The sequence below is a fragment of the Haliotis rubra genome, unplaced genomic scaffold, assembly GCF_003918875.1.
Source record: "Haliotis rubra isolate DU_JTF1 unplaced genomic scaffold, ASM391887v1 Scf1173, whole genome shotgun sequence".
NCBI classification, from domain to species: Eukaryota; Metazoa; Mollusca; class Gastropoda; order Lepetellida; family Haliotidae; genus Haliotis; species Haliotis rubra.
The window spans coordinates 147479-170901 of record NW_025765085.1 but is presented as its reverse complement, the minus strand read 5'-3'; the positions used below and the strand labels follow the sequence as shown (position 1 = coordinate 170901).

General features: G+C 39.9%; 1 protein-coding gene and 1 long non-coding RNA gene across 2 annotated transcripts; both read left to right on the top strand.

The window, feature by feature from the left end:
* The first annotated feature begins 462 nt into the window (after window positions 1-462).
* LOC124258504 (monocarboxylate transporter 12-like) lies at window positions 463-4179 on the top strand. Its single transcript, XM_046692578.1, has 3 exons — window positions 463-523; window positions 2625-3566; window positions 4169-4179. Exons 2-3 carry the CDS (start codon window positions 2714-2716, stop codon window positions 4177-4179), a joined length of 864 nt encoding a protein of 287 aa, XP_046548534.1. The 5' UTR covers window positions 463-523; window positions 2625-2713.
* A 124-nt stretch (window positions 4180-4303) lies between these two features.
* On the top strand, window positions 4304-17423 carry LOC124258534. Its single transcript, XR_006893611.1, has 3 exons — window positions 4304-4357; window positions 17027-17042; window positions 17235-17423. It is a non-coding gene; the product is annotated as an uncharacterized LOC124258534 (long non-coding RNA).
* Window positions 17424-23423: the final 6000 nt, after the last annotated feature.

The following is a 23423-nucleotide window of genomic DNA, read 5'->3' as shown; positions in this document are numbered from 1 at the left end:
GAGGATATACGTTTGCATCCAAGAACATGAATACCGTACGTGCGTCCTTTTTTGTATTGTCATGTTTGAATTTGTCGGATACGCATAAGATTCACGCCTCTTATTTCAGCTATATGGTGGGGGTCTATAATAATGGACCAGGCAATCCAGTGATCAACTGTGTACGCATCGATAAATGCAAGATCGATACGATGACATGTGTCAATCAATTCTGACCACCCGATCCGGTTTCTCCCCTCTTACAACAAGCAAGACCAATTCTAACCTAGATATTGATGTCAACCGGGGTTCCTTAAGTGCATACGTACATAGGCAAATATCTGTCGTTGTCAATGCTTCATGAAAGATGTTATCCCTTTCAAATATGTTCTTCCCGCAGGTCCTGTGTCTGGTTTCATTCAACATCGTGTTGGTTCCAAATTGACAACATTTGGTGGTGCAATTCTGGTGTTATTAGGCATGACTATCGCTTCGTTTTGTCGGACAGTAACAGGGCTGTTGGTTACATACGGATTTATTTCAGGTAAGCTCTCGCATTATATTCCAAATTCCAAATATGTAGCCTTAATGTATCAAACCATTGTGTCTCGCATTTCGCAAAGATATTAGATATGAGGCAATATGAGGCAATGCGTGTGAAACGACATCAGTGAGTGAGTGAGTTGGGTTTTACGCCGCTTTTAGCAATATTCGAGCAATATCACGGCGGGGGACACCAGAAATGGGCTTCACGCATTGTACCCATGTGGGGAATCGAACCCGGGTCTTCTGCGTCACGAGCGAACGCTTTTACCACTAGGCTACCCCACCGCCCGAACCGACATCAAGGTATATATTGCCACTAACTGAGCCTAACCACTATATTACTGAAACATGTTTCGAACCCACAGCCTCAGAGTCAGGCACCTAATCGCCAGCACACAACGTCAGCCGTCTAGCCCGCTCAGCCGCGAGTTCCACAAAAGCGGAAGTAGGACAGATGGTAGTCTGGACCACAAACCCATCTGATAAGTGTAAATTGACCCGACTCCCAATGCCGAAAGCTATGAATACGCAATGTCATTTAGAACGTGGTCAAGTGTAACATACGTTATATCTGAGATTACACTTTCTCTGTAACGAAGAAACTTTCTCTGAGGGTGTGGTTTCGAATCCCGGATGGGACTCAACCCAACACGCGTACTAGAATCTGTACTTTACTGAGAAAGTGTAGTCCCAAACGCAACATGTGTTACATTCGACCACTTTCTAAATGGCATTGTGTATTCACACGATATCAAAGGAAAGGGGTGTCACGAGGTCTACACACCATGTTCGTTTCAGGACAAATTCCTTTGAAACAGTACACGCTTTTCAAGCCAATAGATTGATCTACAAAATGAGACATAAATCACAAAATATCGAAGCCGTATTTTGTAAGTTAGGGTCTTCGGAAGCTCGGAAATTCAAAGCCACAATACCTGCTCATTTGTACTGCATACTAAATCTATTCGCTTAAAAATGTGTGTGTATTGGTTTATATTGGTAAATATAGTCTCGTCAGTGACAGTTTGTATATTGATGCTATGTTTTTGCGTTACAAGCCCCCGTGAAACAATACGGACACGATTTCAATAACATAATATTCAACAATACAATATCGAACTTATAATGCTCCTCTATGAGTTTCTCCTCATCAAGAACCTGAAGGTAACCCTGGTAAATATCGTTCTGTATTGTCACTGAAAACATTTGCGTAGATCGTATCATGTAGCGACATTGAGTGTAATCCTATAACGTCGATATACTTTCCAGTGTACACAATGCTCCCATGTCACATATACAGTCTAGAGCGAATGTTTGGAATATATAAGCAGTCCTACTGTTCACGTGCACCAAATACCACAGCACTGGTTGCATAACGTTTATTTGCTGGTGACATGGTATATTCCTTGCATGGGCAGGGGTACATACAGGCTAAGCATAGATGATAGATGGCTTGTGGAAGCCGCGCTGGCTGACCGGGTTAGACGGCTGCCTCTATGGGTGTGGGTTCGAATCCCCGATGGGCTTCAACCCAACAAGAGTACTAGAATCTGCACTTTATTGAGAAAATGTAATCTCAAATGTAACATGTGTTACATTCACTTTCTAGGCATTCATTATATTGCTTAGTGAAACGCTTGCATAGAGAAACAGAATGGAAGACTGTATAACGCATAAGAGACGCGGCGTGCTTGCGCTAAGGCTTGCAAATGTATGTTAACGCTCCGAAAGGAATTACCTTACACAGCAGATTGCCGTCGCATGCCTTTGTAGTCTTTTCCATATTGATGTCTGTTGACTTACTTGACGGAGGACCAACGACCGTCACGGTCATGGCTGAATAATATATTAACCAGATCTGTTATTTTGCAAGTGTCGTAGTGAAGTAGCAAGCAACACTCCTTGTCGATAGAACAACATATAGCTGGAATGTTGCTGAGTTAGACGTTAAACAACAAACAGACACACTGTTGTTCGTGTTGTTAATCACATGTGTTACCGGCGGTGAGTTAATTAATGATTAATCAGTGGAATATTGCTGACTGCGACGTAAAACAATATGTATTCGCTACTTAATTTATAATCTTTCGCCTTTTTAGGCTTTGGATTATCCCTTTGTGGAAACGTGGTAGGCGTGGTCCCTGGTCACTACTTCGAGAAGAGGAGGCCAGCAGCCTATGGCGTATGCATGGCAGGAGGTGCTCTGGGGCTGTTCATAGCAGGTCCACTCACAAGATACCTTCTTGACCAATATAACCTGCATGGAACTTTGTTGATAATGGGTGCCATTTCTTTCCATATGTCAATTGCCGCATCCTTACTGCGAAAACCATCAATACCTTCCAACGAATCTTTCATAGTTGTCCACAAAGACGAAGATGATGTATCAGCCAAAGAAGCATCCATTCAAGACTCCGATGAAATGTTTCCGAGAAGTGATACGACAGTTGCTGGTACAAACCCTACGAAGGATACCAACACAGATCAAACAACAATTCCATTTCTCTCAGAAGACATCACACCTCGAACACAGACCAACGAGGAACCGAAAATCCAATGTTGTAATATACGACTTTTGTCAAATATAATGACAAAAAGGGATTTTCTTATGTACAACTTTGCAATCTTGTTCTGGTCGCTAGGTGACGCTGCCTGTATATTCCATCTTCCGAACTATGCAGAAAGTAAAGGCAGTTCGCCACGACAGGCAGAAAGTCTGTTAAGTGCAATGGGAGCCGGTGGCATCTTCACGAGGGTAGTCATCGGTCTCATGGCTTCCAGTCCCAGTACGGAATACACGTTGCTTCAGTTTGGGATTGTTGGTGTTACCGGACTCATCACCATCTTCTTTCCCCTGTTTTCCAGTACATATCACTGCCAGATAGCGTTTGCATTATTGTATGGCTTGTACAGCCATGGAACAAATTCATTGATGGGACCATTAACTATACAACTTACCAGTTTGTCTGACGTTGCCATTGGTTTCGGTATAGTGTATTTCTCTTGTGGAATTGGATATCTCTTGGGACCAGTCATTGCAAGTAAGTTTGGAAGACATGCACAATTTGTATTAGTTAAATTCAATTTAAATTATTAAAATAACATTAGAGTTCACAAACCGCCTTTCCCAACTAGTAGCTGCTAAAATGCGCTTAACAAGGGGCATTTGGTTCCCGTGCAAGCTGAGTATGAAATTACGTGCCCATTGAAATCTGTATGTGAATAAACAGTACACAGTTTGATAAATGGGATCAGATACAAGATGGCAACAAGGGTACAACTACGGGAGGGATTGGGTGGGGGTGTGTGTCCATTATCAGAATAGTTCCCTGGGAACCTCGTGTTTGAAAAGCTGATTTAACTTAGGAGTTAATCCGTTGTCAGCAGGTCAATGTAGCACAAATAAGAATACGTGATGCACGTTGAATTTTACATTTGAGAACGTTCATGTTAAAAGTACAAGACAACCTTAATGTGCACAGACATGCTAAACTCGTTTTGATTATATTTATCATCGATAATATATTGCCGAGCAAATTGAGTATACACCAATATTGAAGAGTTGCTAAACATGAAACAATACTAAAACGTTTTATGATGACTATATTGATTATGGGTTTCAATTTGGACCACATGTTTGCAGCGGGTCGGTGACTGTTCTCTATCTAGCAAAGTTTTTAGATGTTTGCATCAAATACAATATTATGAAATGTAATAATTCTTTTGACAGGAATACATGATTCAAATAAGGCGTGTTTATGATGTTTATGTGTCTTTTCAGGCTTCATTTATGACGTCACACAAGTGTATGATTACACGTTCGTGTCCGGAGGTATGACTTTCAATAATAACACGTCACAATTTAATTCTGGACTCACGAAAGTCCAGAAACTCTACGCACTGTGGACACTTTCTGACAAGGGATTTGACCAAATCGAACATGCAGTTGTTATAAATACATGCCAAGGATGAAAAAATGAAAAAAAAACGTTTCGAAAACTGTCAATTTCAACTCGCTCGCCCATGGGCCTGCCCATGGGCGAACAGTGGCCCATGGGCGAGCGAGTGTAAATTAAAAGTTTTCGACATTTTTTGTGTGCATTTTTTCATCCTTGGCATGTATTAATAACAACCGCATGTTCCATTTGGTCAAAACCCTTGTCAGAAAGTGCCCACAGTGCGGAGAGTTTCTGGACTTTCGTGAGTCCAGAATTAAATTGTGACGTGTTGCACTCAGTTTCTTTCCCACTCTGTTGTTCTTCACGGGTTTTTCAAAAGCAAACTTAACAGGGAAAAGTCTTCAACAAGCTGGTTTAGATGTTGTCTGTTGTTGCTGTACATTTTCTGTTCTTAGTCGTATGTCAAAAGTCACGTGGTTTGGCGGCCATATTGGATTGAAAGTGTGCAAAAATGCGATATGCTATCAGAACGGCCTTAAACAGCATATATCTCCGTCAGCATCGACCCAATAGCGTCCATATTTGGTATGTGTCTCTGCCATCAGATTCCGATGATTTTCGACCGCTTTGTTCCAAGGGGATACTGCCCGCCGTTTGGCCGCCATCTTGGATTTCAACTTATTATTATTCAGATTGCCATAGCAACGAAAGCTGAAAAGTGAATGACTTGACATTTACTATATTGGTAGGCACAGCTGATGGGAAGCTCTCTGCACAATCTCAGTTCTGTACGTTGAATAGTTCCGGAGAAAATAGGGGGGAAATAGTTTGGCGGACAGACGTGCAGACAGACGTCGGGATCAGTTTTGCCGAGTTTGACCATTCCATACGCTACACTAGGTCCGGGCAAAGCAGAAACACCAATTCGTTTTAGCTCAGAAGCAGTAACAGCGGCGTCTTAGCTCGTCACAAAAAGTACTTTTTCTTGTGACGGACCGGTCAAATGACCATGGACCATGCCAAGGATGAAAAAATGAAAAAAAAACGTTTCGAAAACTGTCAATTTCAACTCGCTCGCCCATGGGCCTGCCCATGGGCGAGCGAGTGTAAATTGAAAGTTTTCGACATTTTTTGTGTGCATTTTTTCATCCTTGGCATGTATTAATAACAACCGCATGTTCCATTTGGTCAAAACCTTTGTCAGAAAGTGCCCACAGTGCGGAGAGTTTCTGGACTTTCGTGAGTCCAGAATTAAATTGTGACGTGTTTAATACATGTCTATATACAAAAACATTCACATTTATGTGTGGCGTATTGAGTAAGTGAGTGAGTTTAGTTTTACGCCGCACTCGGCAATATCCCAGCTATATGGCGGCGGTCGGTAAATAATCGAGTCTGGACCAGACAATCCAGTGATCAACAGCATGAGCATCGATCTACGCAATTGGGATAAGATGACATGTGTCAACCAAGTCAGCGAGCCTGACCACCCGATCCCGTTAGTCGTCTCTTACGACAAGCATGAGTACTGAAGACCAAATCTAACCCGGATCTTCACGGGTCGTGGTGTATGGAGTAAGATTATATACTAACCCGGTTTGAAATCAAAGCAATGTTAATTTCTACCATAACATTCCCTAATGTTACGATGTTACGAAGACAAATGTTCATAGCATTCGGCATGACATACCACTGTTATTTTGACGCGAGGGGGTTGGGGGGTGGGGGGTGTTTGCACAGAAACACGGATATCATGGGATCGCATCCCAATTGATCCATATTGGGTGTCGTGGGCTTGTGAATGACCTGTTGCTGTTCATCGTTCCTCCGTTTCGATCGTATAAAATCTTATGTAAATGACACCGAACAGTACGAAGCTGATGGTACAGTGCACCAGTATTTTCACACAGCTGAAGTAATAAGGTAGGACCAGTTGCTGCCTGGTTAAAACTGTGTGGAACCAAATTATTTTACCCTAGAATAAAGATTCACATTTATTATAACGTACTATTAATGGGAAAAGTACATTAAACAAATCGAGACAAAGAATAATTGCTATTTCTGCATTTTCAGGTGCATGTTTCATGCTAAGTTCTATGTCAACGGCAGGAATTAGTCTTTTCCAAACAACGGTGATTCCAGACAGAACATTATCGATATAACGGGATACTGTTTTGTGAATGAAGACATAAGAAAACCTGCGATTTCCAACATCCTTCACCATGCAACACATCGAATTGAGGCAAGTTGTATGTCTACCGGAAAACCAGGATCTGCTGATTGTCTTTGTGAACACCTGGTGTCATCACTAGTGATCTTGTCCTACAATTGTCATCCTCATTTTCAAGCTCGATATAATCTGTTTCCTCAGGTAATAGGGACTGATGTTTGAAGGGACGTGGTGGTGTCCACGACGTTACCTACTCGATGTGAGTAAATTTAGTTTTACGCCGCTTGTAGCATCATTCCAGTAATATCACGACAGGGGAACACCAGAAACTAGCTTCCGTAATTGCACCCGTCTGTGGAATCGAGCCCGGATCTTCGGTGTGATGAGCGAACGCTTTAACCACTAAGCTACTCCACCCTTCCCAAGTACATGTATATGTGAGATGTACAAAACAATAATTGTATAAAATACGCTGGTGTTGAATTTACCCGTCACAGACCACAAGTGACATACTCCATATAGTAATGCCCGATTAACAGGGTTGGGACGAAGCTGAATGTATTCTCTATGGTGGACCACGTGAGGTTTGTTTGTGAAGTAAAACTGATTTAACCACAATTAGCATTACCATATTAGTTTGATATAATTTGTAAATACTATTCACAATTTAAATCATTTCTAAGCGTCGAACCATATTTAACCAGTGAATTGCTACCAAATCAACGTAAAATCATAACTCAGTTTCGGTGCTGTAACTTAAGACTCGCAGTGGAATGTGGCCGTCATACAAACACCGCGTATAATGAACGTCTCCGCCTCTTTTGTCATGCTGCTGGCCTTGATTACATCGAAGATGAATTCCATATTTTATTAATATGTCCAAAATATTCCCAACAAAGATCTGATTGTTTTTCAATATATCTGACTCAACCACCGACAATTGAAACCTTCATCCGATTGTTGTCATCAGACAATATACATATTTTAAAATCATTGAGTAAATATCTTTCACAAGTTCGCCGTAGAAGGAATGAATAACTGTAAAATAAATCAATACTAAACTTTACTTAGCTTTACTCAGTATGTATTTACTTTTGCCAAATGTATGTATTATGGGCCTTGGGCCTAAATTACCGAATAAACCTGTCTGTCTGTCTGTCTGTCTGATATAATTTTAATTCTAACATCGGTTGCATTATGCTTCGATTGTCTTTGTGAGTGAGTGAGTGAGTTTAGTTTTACGCAGAAAACATATTTTATACAGATAGATTTTATACTGTATGTACCTATATAATTATTTATTATTTAGTATTTATAATGTATTAATACATTAGTCTCTCATAACCCTTAAAGGGTGGCTCACTTATGCTATATTTTATAAACATATTTATATATGTATTTTATGTGAGGTGAGACTGAAATAAAATATATGTCTGTCTGTCTGTCTTTTAGCAATATTCCAGCAATATCACGGGGACACCAGAAATAGGTTTCATACATTGTATCCATGTGGGAATCGAACCCGGGTCTTCAGCGTGACGAGCGAACGCTTTAACCACTAGGCTAGACTAACAACTAGTCTCTAAAATGAACATATTTTACTGAAAAAAGTTCATAGTAAAAAAAATATATATATAATGAAAAGGAGCCCTGAGACTTTCTTCATTTTCAGAAGCTGAGGAAATCTAGACTTGCCACATTTTCTAGACTTGTGTGAGCTTTCTTGGATATATTTGCTTCAGGGTCTGTACGAGAGACTACCACTAGGCTACTCCACCGCCCTGAACTCATTAAGCCCGAGAGCCACCTCACTTCTCAACACCTGGAACCCCTCGCTGATTGCCCACTCGCTGTGCCGAGACTAATTAGTGCTAATCAAACCTGATTTCCCTGGCAGGTTTCGGGGATGACAGGAAACTGTCTAGTCGTACAAACAATTCCTGATTGTTTAATTGTGTCGTAAAGATATATGTTGAAAGAAAGCAGGTGTGAATACATATCGTGTATTGCAAAGTTTTATGTAATTTTATTGCAAGTCTCTGTTGTAGACCTTTGGCGGCTTGTACATTTATATTTTATCACAATATGCATGTATTCTTTGTATGTATGAGATGAGACACACATAAACAAATTCTCTCTCTCATATCATTGTGTGAGGTTTAATTTTACAAAACAACTATGACAATGACATACTGTAAAGAAGAATTTACTTACATATTTTATAATCTTCGACGAAAATAGCGTTTTGCCGATACATTTCTAGTGTATACGAATTATTTTAATGAAAGTACTACATAACGCTAGTCTGTGACTAACATAGAGCACATTCATAGCTTGGCACTTTGTTTCATCTAGATTTAATGCAGAAAACATACGTGACCATACCAACATACATATAAAAAATGTATACTACATATTCCTTGCATAGACATAAAACAAAGAGTCACGTGATAGGGCGTCATCAAATTTCCTGAATAGAACGTTCTGTATCTCAACTGTTCAATATAGTGGCTGGTCATATGTTATCTGTAACCAATCGTATCATGAGATACCTGTCACAGAGAAAAGGACAGGTGATGGGGCGTGGGCGAAATTTCTGAAGAGCACGTTTGGTCACTCAACAGTTTGGATAGAGATTGATTATTGGCTATATCGTTGACCAGTCGATATGCTGGGTTTCGGCTTTATCAACTCAAGCTATCATGTAACAGTTTGTGTATTGTAAACAAACACACTGGTAACGATTATGAAATATACACATAAGACAAATAGGAGTAGATAGACACTTTGGCCAGTTTATTTGTCCCCATATTAGTGTTTTTCGATAAGTAAAACAAAGCGATTGAAATCCAAGCATTGAGTAGAGATAGCATTTATTTTCATATACATTTTACGCACACAACTAGTACATAAAACATAATGGTTTGCTGTACATGTAAATATAATCGTCACCTTGATAGGAATGAATATCCAAACTTAAGTACACGTATTACGGAATTTCATATACATTTTACGCACACAACTAGTACATAAAACATAATGGTTTGCTGTACATGTAAATATAATCGTCACCTTGATAGGAATGAATATCCAAACTTAAGTACACGTATTACGGAATTCACCCACCACCCACCCCACCCCAAATTTATGAAGGCGGGTGTGCCTATATTTATACTGAATGCAAACGAGGTTCATAAGATTACAGATGTACATGCATGCATAAACATTACAGAGAGGGGCGCGACTCCATAAAGCAGGTTGTCCAATGATATAACAGCGCATCTGTTTATTTTACACTTGTCACGGGGCAAACCTTTCAACAAGGACGTAACTACATATGCATTCTACCGGAGGCTGTTATTTCCAGGTCGAAATAGGTGTTTAATTATCTCATTACTGTAATCTGATTGAATGATTACACGCATGTGTATCGATACCGTAACTGTTATACTATCCAGCCTTTATTGACGATGGATCAATAGAGACTGAGTTCATTGATAAATGTGATAATTATACCGAATTTGATAATTACAGAGATCAAATACAAATGTTTTACACAATGCTCATGTAAATTGCATAGAAAACTGACAATTCAAATCAACATGAAACTTTCAACAGCTTGAACAAAAAAGCTTGAAATACCTTCGTATGGTTTACATGTAATAACTTATGATATTACTTCTGCCTATGTGTGAGATTTTTTTGAATTACCAACATACTGTGTTTTGTAACAAACGTAGTAAAATATTTCATTGTTGTAATAACACTGACATGAATATATATTCGATGCAAAGGTGCGACGTATCACTTTATATTCGATTAGGTAACATTATCAACTTTAGATTATGGAAAATAACTAGTTACAATTCAGTAAGCTTCAAATTAGTAAGTTAAATTATGTCTAATCTATTCGAGCTTGGATGTATAATTATCTGTGTTTATACATTATGTTTCATTATATGAAACATGACAACGTAATAATACCAAAATAGTAAATTCAAACTATTCTATTGTGTTTGAATTCTTTGTGTGTCCTTGAAATTTCGTATATTGTTTCCTATTTATTAGGAAATTGAAGAAAATATAATCTTCAGTAACCTCTAAACCATTACATCTAATTCAATCAATAAGCATACGAAGTATTTTAGTATCCATTCCCAATGAAGAGTACCAGACACTTACCTCTGTAAAAACATCATAATCCCCTTTCTCGCCGACATGTGTTCATTTGCTAAACGCTGTATAAGCCTATGATAATGATTAGCAATTGCTATCAAAACACTTTAAATACTTCTTCTGATTGACACTAAAGGCAGCATCTCTCGTTAAGAAAAGCTAATATTTGCTCAGTACTACTGAATTGGTTGAAATAATAGGTACAGTGCGATTTTTAAAAGTACAACACACATGTGCGTCTCTCGCTGAAGAAGAGGTGCTTTCTGTTGACGAATAAATGTGGCTCTCGCTTTGATAAACTGCCAATTACCTGCCACATACACACGTCACTTGCTGTGAGGAGCTGATTAATTTGCCCCATATATTCGTCTCTCGGCCTTAATGAGTTAATACGATTGTATTAAATATCTGCCTCATGGCCATAAAAGTGACTGGTTGCATGACGGGATTGGAACTCCGAAACTTGCCCACATGATCAAGGGGGTTAACCCATCAGCAAGCGGTGGGATGACACTCTGCAATAAAATACATTCTATGCACGATGTACATGAGGTCGTTTAAAATCATAAAATGTCAGGTTGTTGTAAATTCCCGATGATATATGTACATGTTTTAAGTGTGCGGCTGTCTTTCGGAACACGGCTCGCATTCAAATGTTGAAAATGTGTTCTTGACATCGTGATCGTTATGTGTTATCATATCTCAATATACACTTTCACTTACATTGGGACCATGTGCCGTATGTGCATATTGGTTTCTTATGGCGTCTTCATATTATTATTATAGGACAGCGCACATATCCACGCAACTCTTACATGCTCAAGGCGCTGGTATTTTTTCCGTCGATGATAGGATGTCAATCTCAACAGCACATCGTATTATCAATCTCAACTTCCTGGGGAGTATACAACTCTTGCAGCCTCTAGCTGCACCGAGTTATTGTGGCTTTCCCATCCTAACGAGGTTCCCTGGGTGGACTGGGACACATAGTCACAGTACTTTGTCCAAGTTCACTGCACGTTGCTGTACCCGCAACTAGGTGTTTGCATGCATTCATGTGGTCACCATCTGGATTCGTGGGTTCTTCTAAGTGCACAGTGTTGTGTGCTGTACACTAGGGGTTGTGACAAAACTGAAAGAGTCTGCACACAAGCTGACTACAAGGTTTTTACACCCGGTCACAGGTGGGCTCGATCCCGACACTTCAAGCTCGCTGGATTGTTTGTTTATTTGAAGCCAGCTTCAAACATGAGTCTACGCATTCCTTTGCCAGGTACTTTAGAGTAGTGATTAAAACGGATGCCATGGTATGTAGGTAGCATAGAGCTTATTGTGGACGTTACTTGACAGATGTCCTTTGCCAGGTACTTTAGAGTAGTGAATAAAACGGATGTCATAGTATGTAGGTAGCATAGAGCTTATTGTGGACGTTACTTGACAGATGTCCTTTGCCAGGTACTTTAGAGTGGTGAATAAAACGGATGTCATGGTATGTAGGTAGCATAGAGCTTATTGTGGACGTTACTTGACAGATGTCCTTTGCCAGGTACTTTAGAGTGGTGAATAAAACGGATGTCATGGTATGTATGTAGCATAGAGCTTATTGTGGACGTTACTTGACAGATGTCCTTTGCCAGGTACTTTAGAGTAGTGATTAAAACGGATGTCATAGTATGTATGTAGCATAGAGCTTATTGTGAACGTCAGTTGACAGATGTCAGCTCACGGCAGAGAGCTCATTATGGACGCCAGGCGATAGCATGGTAATTTGGTATGCGTTGTGTTATGTCCCGAGGTTACCGTGCGTGTCATATCATGTTTGGTGCTCATCCTCAGTGCTTTATGTGTCATCGCAGGGTGACTGAGCACTGGAACTCTATATAACTGGATCAAGCTGTCATAGTATGGCCTTTACAACATTCACTCCTTTACAGGGCAATATTTGGAGCCATTAAGGTGATACAGGAGAGAATCCCAATGTGCTGACCGTAAACGGGACAACCCGATTATACTGGCCATAAAGGAGGGCCCCGGCCTATATTATTATGGGCACAAATGAGAGATCCATGCTATACTGGCCATAAAGGAAGGGCCCTGCCTATATTATTATGGGCACAATTGAGAGATCCATGCTAAACTGGCCATAAAGGAAGGGCCCTGTCTATTTTATTATAGGCACAAAGGAGAGATCCATGCTATACTGGCCATAAAGGAAGGGCCATGCCTATATTATTATGGGCACAAATGAGAGATCCATGCTATACTGGCCATAAAGGAAGGGCCCTGCCTATATTATTATGGGCACAAATGAGAGAGCAATGCTATACTGGCCATAAAGGAAGGGCCCAGGACATATTATTATAGGCACAAATGAGAGATCAATGCTATACTGGCCATAAATAACGGGGCCTGTCTATATTATTATGGGCACAAATGAGAGATCCATACTATACTGGCCATAAAAGAAGGGCCCTGCCTATAATATTATGGCACAAATGAGAGGTCCATGCTATACTGGCCGTACAGGAAAGGCCTTGCCTGTATTATTATGGGCACAAATGAGACATCCATACTATACTGGTCACAAATGAGTGATCCATGCTATACTGGTCACAAATGAGAGATCCTTGCTATACTGGCCATAAAAGAAGGGCCCTGCCCTTAATCTAAATGAGAATGTCCTTCATCATCGGGCATAAATGAGAGATCCTTGTACTGTTCACAGATAAGTGTGCCTTGCTTTATTGGTCACATATAAGTGAGCCTTGCTTTGTTGGTCACAAATACGTGAGCCTTGCTGTATTGGTCACAAATAAGTGAGCCTTGCTTTTTTGGTCACAAATACGTGAGCCTTGCTTTTTTGGTCAATGGGTTCGGGTGTTTATACAAGAACCCTAATCCCAGAGGAAGGCGACAAACACAAGAGGTTCATGTTCATGTTATTCATACATATGTACAAATCATTTTATAAAATCATTTGATTTCACTTCCACTTCCACGTACGTGCACTGTCCTTCTTAATCATTCAAATATGTGCAAAATAACAGTTTATCATCGTATCATTTTATAAAATATTTCACTTCCACTGTCCTTCTCAGTCATTACAATTTGTACAAAGTGTCATCTAACATGCCAAGAACATATGATGCAGTGTCTGCATACCCACACACAGTCATCTGGTTGAAATCCAACTCCCACTAGAGATCCTCAAACTTCCTTTGCAGATCTCTGTACTTCTTTTTCTTTGGTGGGAGGCGCTGAACGGCGGCATATTGCACCATGTTGATTTCCGTGGATTTCTGCTCTCTTAATAGGAATAGAAGGAATTCGCAAAAGTGTGGAAGGGCCTCCTTGCCAACCAACGTCTTCAAGCGTCTTCAAGGTTGTTGTTTTTTCTCGGACCCGTTGTGGTGTAGTGTTTCCAGGTTATCACCGGGAGATTGCCTTTTATCCAGGTTGTAAAAGTCGCCTTCTTGCGAATGAACCGTCAGAAATGTGTGAACTGTGAGTGAGCCTTGCCATACTGGTCAACGAGGAGAGAGACCGGCTATCTGGTCATAAATGAGAGAACCTTACTGGATACTGGATATACATGGGATGACTCCGCCTTTATTGGTCTTAAATGGGAATGTCCGACTACACTAAGCTTAAATGAGAGAACCTTGCTACACTGGTGATACATGAGAGAACACGGTCTTACTGGCCCTAAAGGAGACAGTCCGACGATAGTGGATCCCCTTTCACAATGAGATCTTAGCGCTAAGGTGATCGTAACTCCCATACTTTAGCATTAGCCTACAACTGTAGTAGCACGGGAACCTGATCCTACACGAGAGCGTACCAAAATAATAATTCTATCAGTCAGGGCTTCTGTTTTCTAATATTGAAAACATGGGAGAAATATATGTCCAGGTTATTGAATGGTATAGTTTGAATATCGAAATCATCAATGGTTCGTTTCATTTATTATTAGTGGATGTTTGCTCGACGTATACGTACCATTAGTCGAAGGCGTGCCTTCAATCAGGAGTGTCGAGCTATCGACAAGGAATGTTGCCCGCTACTTCACTATGCTATGATGACTACACATACAAGATAACAGATCTGGTATAATATTATTCAGTTATGACCGTGAATGTCTTTGGTCCTTCGTCAAGTAAGCCAAAAAACATCAATATGAAATAGACGACAAAGGCACACGGTGACAACCTGCTATGTAAGGCAATTCGTTCCAGGGCGTTGACACTATATCCATTGAGCAAAGTCGTTAAACCCCTGACACACATTTGCAAACCTTTACGCAAGCACACCGAGTCTCCTATGCATCATACAGTCATGCATTCGGTTTCTCCATGCAAGCGTGCCACCAAGCAATGGTTGCTATGAAGTGACACTGTAAAGCCCTACCTAGCGATAGCTTTGTTTATTGTTAACGCCGCACTCAGCAATATTCCAGCTACATGGCTGCGGTCTGTAAATAATCGAGTCTGGACCAGACAACCCAATGATCAACAGCATGTGCATCGATCTACGCAATTGGGATACGATGACACATGTCAACCAAGTCAGCGGGCCTGACCACCCGATCCCGTTAGTCACCAAGCATAGGTTGCTGAAGTCCAATTCTAACCCGGAACTGCAAGGTTAATCGGGTCATCTCTAATCCATTAACAGTTGCAGACAGCACTTAACTATTGCAGGTTGATGTCGCCTTTGGCAACAACATCAATCCTGGGGACACCAGAAAATAATTTTCTCATAGCGTATCGAGCGTGGCGTGCTCACTTTACGTTCTGAACATTGGGTTAATGTCCTGATAAAAACGTTCCCCTTGAAGATCAGGGATAGTCTTCAGCAACCCATGTTTGTCGTAAGTGTCAACAAAGGCGATTGGGTGATAAGGCTCGCTCACAAATAGTGAGTGAGTTAATGTTTAATGTCACATCGGCAATTTTTAGCCATATCGTGACTATGTTAACAACAACAAATTAGACGTTTATAAACAATATGTACAGATTATAAAACCTGTCGTCACAGTTAGAATTAAAACTAGCATGTCAAGTTAAAACTAATAGCATTATTTGGACAATACATAATATAAACAGGCTATCGGTAGCCAACAACTTGTATCCAAACAGAATCATATAAAGTATTGCTCGTGGTATCAACCACTGGATTGTCTGGTCCAGAATGGATTTTTTACAGCATGACGCAATAGAGCTGGAATGTGGAGTGTGACGCTCAACAACATATAAACCGTATATGAACTGATTGAGACAACACAAACAATGAATCGGTGATAAAAATATGCCCATCCAGGAAACATAAACGCTGTTTTACTAAATATTCAAAACACAAGTCGCACACAAAGATTGATTCATACTGATCATCTTAATTACATGACTTTTAAAGAATGGTTTATAAAATGAAAGAAATGAGAAATATACCGTCTTGTTACTTGGGCATCTCGTGTTAAATACTCAACATTTATGGATTTGAATATGTTCGACATGAATGGTGATGGTAATTGCCTCCTTACATCTATTTAGGGCAACTTTTGACGGATGGCTACAGACTGAGTGTACAAGCATGAGTGAATGAATTAAGATTTCTAGTCACACCGGCAGTATTTCAGCCATGTAGTAACTAAAACACATTATACAGTCTTGACACATTAAACGAGCATATAAAAACCTGAGGACGTACTACTTTAAAAACAACGATAAAATCACAGATACAGATGTAAACCCAGCATGTAAATCTAAAACCATAGACAATACAACGTCGAAAACAAGATACTGACAGGGACGTACCTACCATTATAAAAAAAACCCGGGTTTACACATGATTTTTGCTAAAAAGGTTGGGCAAGCCCTCAATACTATCTAAACATAAAGCTTTGCAACCTATCGGGCTTCCACGAAAAAACTGGCTTTTTACGCGCCTGACTGATCATCAACAGATGATCATGAAGGTAGATCACCATACTAAGGATCATGGGGTCTAACGGTACGTTGGCTTCCTGCATGAACCCTAATTGGATTTACGCCATTACGACGACAGTGCTAGTTATATATTTACGAAACATATTTTCAAACAATTCAAGTTCATTTTTAATAAAACCCAAACCCACTCAACTATGTAATGATAAATGACCTGGTTAAAAAGATCACTTATTGATTTTACACTGTACAGTCACGACAATTGAGGTGTTTGGTAAATGTTTGTATACTAAATATGGAACATTGTGTTACAGCTTTCAGGAAAAGAGGGTACGTAAGTAGCTTTAATCGTAGAATATGTGTCATTTTAATGTATTGCTAGATTTGTCTGAATTGCTAGCAATTGAAGGGGTGGTGTAAATCCGGCTAGGTTCCATCTACAAATGACGAAATGTATCAATTTGAAAGTTGAAATGGACGATAATTCCCAACAACATTGAAAAACACCTTTTGCATGTGCAGCTCCAAAATTTGGGTCTTTCCTGCCCTCTGATGACATACAGCTAAGAAAAAACACACGACCCCGGGAGTTGTCTGCCCTTCACCAGTGCGGTCGTGTTCACGCTGACTCCCGAAGAACTGGAAAATCAAATCCAACAATACCGGACATTATCCAGCCTCATGTAAGAATGTCGAGTTTTGATTGGTTCACGTGACTCTGATAAAATACCATGTACACCCGTCACGATCCGCGAGCAGGGAGTACAAAAGCCATATTATCCCGCCACGCCTCGGTGACCACGCGAAGTGAGAAAAGCGTGCATCGCCAAGCCTTTAGTAACGTGCGCTGCATTGAGGTCAATCGATCAGCTGTTGTCAACATGACATCTCACATAAATAAAAACAAGTCGATTCGATGCGTATTGTTTTCTTTTGATTTAGTAAAAACATTCGGCTAGATAAATGCGTTATCACATCGTGTCGAGGGCAATACGGGGTTTTTTACAGTCCCGAGTAAGGTTGTTTTCCCCGAGCCGGAGCGGGGAATACAACCTTACTCGGGACTGATAAAACCCCGTATTGCCCTCGACACGATGTGATAACTTATAATAACAACGCCATCTAAGGGTAAATAAATGAAAATATTGCGGAATAACACCTGAAATATATTCCAAGAACGTATGAGCTGTGAATTTCCCATATTTTGATGTTTATGAAGCTATAATGGACTTAGTGGTGAAATTTTGCCCTCTGGAGAAGTGTCCCGAAAATACCCCAGTCATACACAGCGCCAGATAATTTTGTTAAAGCTGTAATGGTTCAGTCCCCTGTGATTGTGCCTAATAACGAGAAAAGTGGACACAATTGTGGACCCTCGTTGGCATAAAAGGCGAGAACCTGTAACTCTACAGATGACAGCACGTGTGTACCCACCGAACATAAGATAAGCGGGACGAGTGACAAAGACATTACTTATGTTGGTATTAGGCAAGCCATTGATAACACGAAAATGAGGTTCCGTGCACAACTTTCAGAAAATGAGGACAGGGTTATGAACCGTATATATTCCATGAGAGCAGTCCTATGTGAAGAGACGTGACTTTGATGGGCAGTTTGATAAAATAAATGACAAATTTTCTAGAAAATTCGCAGAAGTTTCAGAGAGGAAGCTAGGAAAGATGTCCAGTCGACGGGAGAGAAGATTTGTTATTTAGACACTAAATACACCGATGTTGTAAAATATTTGCATAAAGGCAATGATGTGAAATGCAGTGTGGCAATCAGAAACCTGTCAACTGATCAACGGGAAATAGACAACCACAACGTGACCTGTCAGTTAGTGAACCGTCTGATACGTGATGGTCTAAAGCTTAAAGATGTCCGTGCACTTCGTGCTAAACGCAAACGCAGGGCCGACAACAAACCAGGTGTGATTATCTCTAAACTTGACAGTGGGACAGAAAAACAAACTTCTGAAGGCGAAGGAGAGTCTGAAGAGTAGTACAGAGTTTCCTCGTGTGTATGTTGACCGTGCTATGTCGAAGGAAGATCGCATCGAGCGGTCGAACCTCCAGGCGGTCATCAAGGAGATCGGCGTGGATAAGAAGCTGAAATTTCAAGGCAGAAGACTGGTGAATGTTCGTGATTAGGACAGATTGCGGCTCGGGCTATGGAACAGTTGCTGGTGGCCCGTAAATGACTCCGCAAATAAACAGTTTAGGGAATCTGCGCTGGAGAGAAGCAGTCTCCGGGGTTTGTTAAACTTTCTTGAAAGATAAGAATAAGCTATCCGTGAAAGGATACTCAACGTGATCCAAGGGCGAGACGGGGCTCAGGAGGAGTCGGAGCCTTGTCTTAAAGAATCTTTTGTACAATTTTGTAATGTGGACATTTTAGACGATGACACGGACGATATTATTTGGATTAGATTATCGCATAAGTTACTGCAAGATTTCGTTTTAATTTTGTGTGTTTGTTTCTTACCACCCGCTGGTTCATCTAGGGTAGAGGACGCCGAGTACTTCTTCGAACTATTGCTTGAAAATATGGTTGAAATATTGCCGATGTGACTTTAAATCTTAACTCACTCACTCAGTCACTGTAAATACCGGCGGCAAACCTAACATACGTGTACACGCGCGCTCTGGCGCGACCTTCCCTCGTCCAACAAGACTGCGACAGTCCATCAGTGAAAGTGACTGAAGTGGACATAGATGTAACGAGCAGAAATATACTTCAAATATACTGGATTATGAGTTAATTTCACGCAGCCCATTCATCTTTCGATCGTTGAAAAAGGTTAAACGTTCAAACGACAGAACGAAATAAAAAATGTGTGATTTCGTCTTCCTCAACCGTCTTCATTGTTGTAAAACGCATCTGTCGGCGTTAATTGAATCCACACACCGTTACTGATGTCGGTACAGTTATAAAACCATAGAACTGCTTCATTCAACACTTGAATAACGTAGAAAGTTGACAAAGTTTTGACATCCATCTCTGACCAGCGGTTGTAACATGTCGCGACACACTTACTGTGACGGTGTAACTGTGAAAGAGACTGAAGCGGACATAGAAGTAACCTGTTCGTGTGGTGTATGATGAACACAGAAATGTCAAAACTACCCTAAAACACGATACTGTTAAGTTTATTTGTTTATATTACGTGACAGATTCATATAGAATCTACACACAAACACTTTTGTTGAGAAATCCACTTACTGAGGTCGTATTTTACTCACAAACATCGTCCACGTCTGGCAGATATCACAACAATGGGGGTAAATCAGAAATTTACAAAAAATTGTCTTATGTTAGGTGTTTCTGTAAACTAATCAGGGGCACCTTTAGAATACAGCACCACAACTGCTCGTGAGGACGATCTCTGTCGTGTGTCACGTGTCATTAAGACAAGTAACCAGTTTGAAAGGTGCATGCATGAATGAAGCGCTTTTATAAAAATAAGGTGATTTTGTGACAGAAAAGTGATGTAGGGACACTGTAGGGATAATGTGGATCGCGCTGAGGAACGAGGGAGACATGAGCATGTCTAGTGATGGCACGAGGGTGAGTTAGCCTTCGAATCATTACTGAACAAATGTCGCGTTAAAGAGGATTGAGTGTACATTCGACGTTTGTGGTTTCCCGTTTTTAGGTGAAAAAAGTATTAAAATGCAAAAGGAAAAACAGCAAATGGTACTCACGTATTACACCGGACCCTAAACCCAAAGCCCAAAGCCCAAAGCCCAAGCCCAAGCCCAAGCCCAAGCCCAAGCCCAAGCCCAAGCCCAAGCCCAAGCCCAAGCCCAAGCCCAAAGCCCAAGCCCAAGCCTTAAGCCCAAAGCCCAAAGCCCAAAGCCCAAAGCCTAACCCCAACCCCAACTCCTTGAAATAATCCTAATAAATAGAACAGATTGACCGAACCGGCACGAACATTATATTGCTGACGTGTCCAGTGTAACCCATTCTTACCGCTTCGAAAAATAAAATACGGATAAAAAACATTTCTATGTAATGGTGCAAATTACTGAATGCAAAAAATAAATATGTATGTCAGTTCGCATTTGTAAATCATTTAGACCTAATAGAAATATATAAAATATTTATCCATAATTTAAATAATTAAATGGACCAAAATTGCGAATAATAGAATATGGCAGAATGTGACCGGTGTAACGCATTCTTACTAAATTCAAAAAAAACAAAATACAAAAATACACAAAATATAACACCTCAGCATCCCGTAATACAAATAACCGCCATAGAGCGCGTTCCGCCATATTGGATAGTGTTTACAAAATCACGTTTCGCGAAGGCCGGTATTGAGACGCCTATTACATCACGTATATTTCATATTCAGCTTCGAAAAATGCATCACTAAATTCCCCATACATTTAAGAATCACATTGCAACTGGTCGTTGTCACCAATACCAACTGTCTAGATAAATGAGACGAAACATATTGGGTGTGTAAACAAACGCTGTGCTGGAAAGAATGCGCTTGTTTGAAATGTAAACAAAGACAAATTCCGATTTTACACTGCGTAGCATTTTCTGAAATTTTCCAACATCCACCCGTCTATTCATTGCTTGCAATGGCTCAATACCTTTGGAATACGCATGGAAAGAGTATTGTAGCGAGAAATAGGAAATTATAAATAGATACAATGCAATGATTTGATAATTCATAAGAAATTGTCAAAATTTCTGTGCAGCGTGACGCCATGACTGACGCAAAATCACGCAGAACGACAAGTGTAATTATCAGCATTTTTGGCTTCTTCTCTTACTTACAGTGAAAATGATGAAAACATAAAACAATACACAGATAGTCAGAATTATTCTGATTACTTACATGTCATATTTATGTACAAACGATCCCTGAATCAATGGAAGGGTCCTCGCAAAATCCAGCTGTGTATCCTTGTCAGCAAAGCCGCCGTTTTGTAATCGGTAGTGATATAATATGTTGTACAAATTAGGCGGTTATCTCCCATTTGACAGACAGTCAATATTGACAGACACCGAACTAGAAGGTTAATTAGGGTAACACCTACGGATATTTATAATGGAACAGTCCACTGTCTAGTGAAAAGAGCAGGGTGAGCCTGAAACATGTTCGTTTCTGAGGAAGTTTGATTGTGTATAAATAGAACTTTGTTGTGATTAAATGATAATCTGTCTTCTCTTCTCAAAATTGTTTTTACTATCAATTACTATCGAATATAAAAACAGCAAAAAAACAAGCAATGACGTCAACTTAAATGTTGTATTATTTTCGGCAATTTCATTACATTTGAAGATATGGCTAGTACTCTGGTAATAACGATGCAAAATTAGTCAAAATACATCTACATAAACAGGAAAATATGGGAATCTAAGAACTAACTTATATATCGGAAAGGGCCATCCAAATCGTTATTACGTGCTTTCACATTTAGTACGTTGTCATCTTTTCTTATAAATTGTGAAACTACCAAAGCGTATCCGCTCACATTGGGGAACTTTGAATTGGAATAGTTTGGGTCACCGCGTGAACAAAAAATAACGAAAATATAGCGTCCGTATCCACAACAAATTCTCTCCATGTGATCTGAGTTACATTGACCAAATGTTAAGCATAACGGAGTTATGCCCCTTATCATTATACGTGTATGGCCTCTCTGTCGTCGTTTTACGTCATATAGAAGATCCATTTTTGACATTTATTGCGAGTCATTTTTAATGTTGAGCGTATAACGTTATGCATAAGCACATAAACCCAATTCATATACACTTACGTCGTTCAGATATCAGGCTGTATTTTCTTCGCTCACACTTTCCGTAAAGATGCCAAATTAAAAAATTCGTTTTCTTTTTAGGGTTTGGGGAGTAATATTTCATGGATTATTTATTTCAACATTGACAGTAGTGATAATAATCGAACGGTTGTTGTTTAATAAGACCACGTTCACGGTCTAATTAATATAACGAAGCCAACACGATTATTCAAGACTAACAAACATTTTGCCTTTGTGGCACTTTTAGTATCGGCTAACACTGACTTACGTAACTGAAATTTGAGTAAATGAATTACATTACTGCGTCTAATACATGCCGCCCCTGTTGAGAATGAGATTCGTTGGACTGTAAGTTTTAAATTGATCATTGATTTAAACATTTAAATACTGCTGCACAACCTCAGCAATACACTGTGCATAATATATTACAATAATGTTATCACCAGAGCTCCTCATATATATATATATATATATATATATATTAGCCATTAATATATATATATTAGCCATTACCAGCATGTACAAAAATGTAACCGTTTAACTTGAATTTAATACTCATCTGTTTATTATGTTTCAGTATGTTTCTGCTTATATATTTGAGACTTTAGAGACATTGTCTTATGAATCTTTAGGCTGGTTGATAGATTGATAAATATAATTCTACTTAAAGATATATTTAACAGGTGTAACCTATCCTCTGATATTTAAATATACTACTTCTGTCTGTTCTTTGCCCCCTGTTGGCACAAAAGCACTTATGGGTTTTACGGGGTCTTATATAAGGCATGGTCCCCCCACCTTGATGTAGGTAGAGTCTTATTTAGCGGACACTGGTAGGCGTCGACAGTCTCTAGCACTCCTTCCTCTCCTCTCTCTGTGTAGTGTGTATCCCGTGAAGATCCGGGTTAGAAATAATCTTCTGTAACCCTCG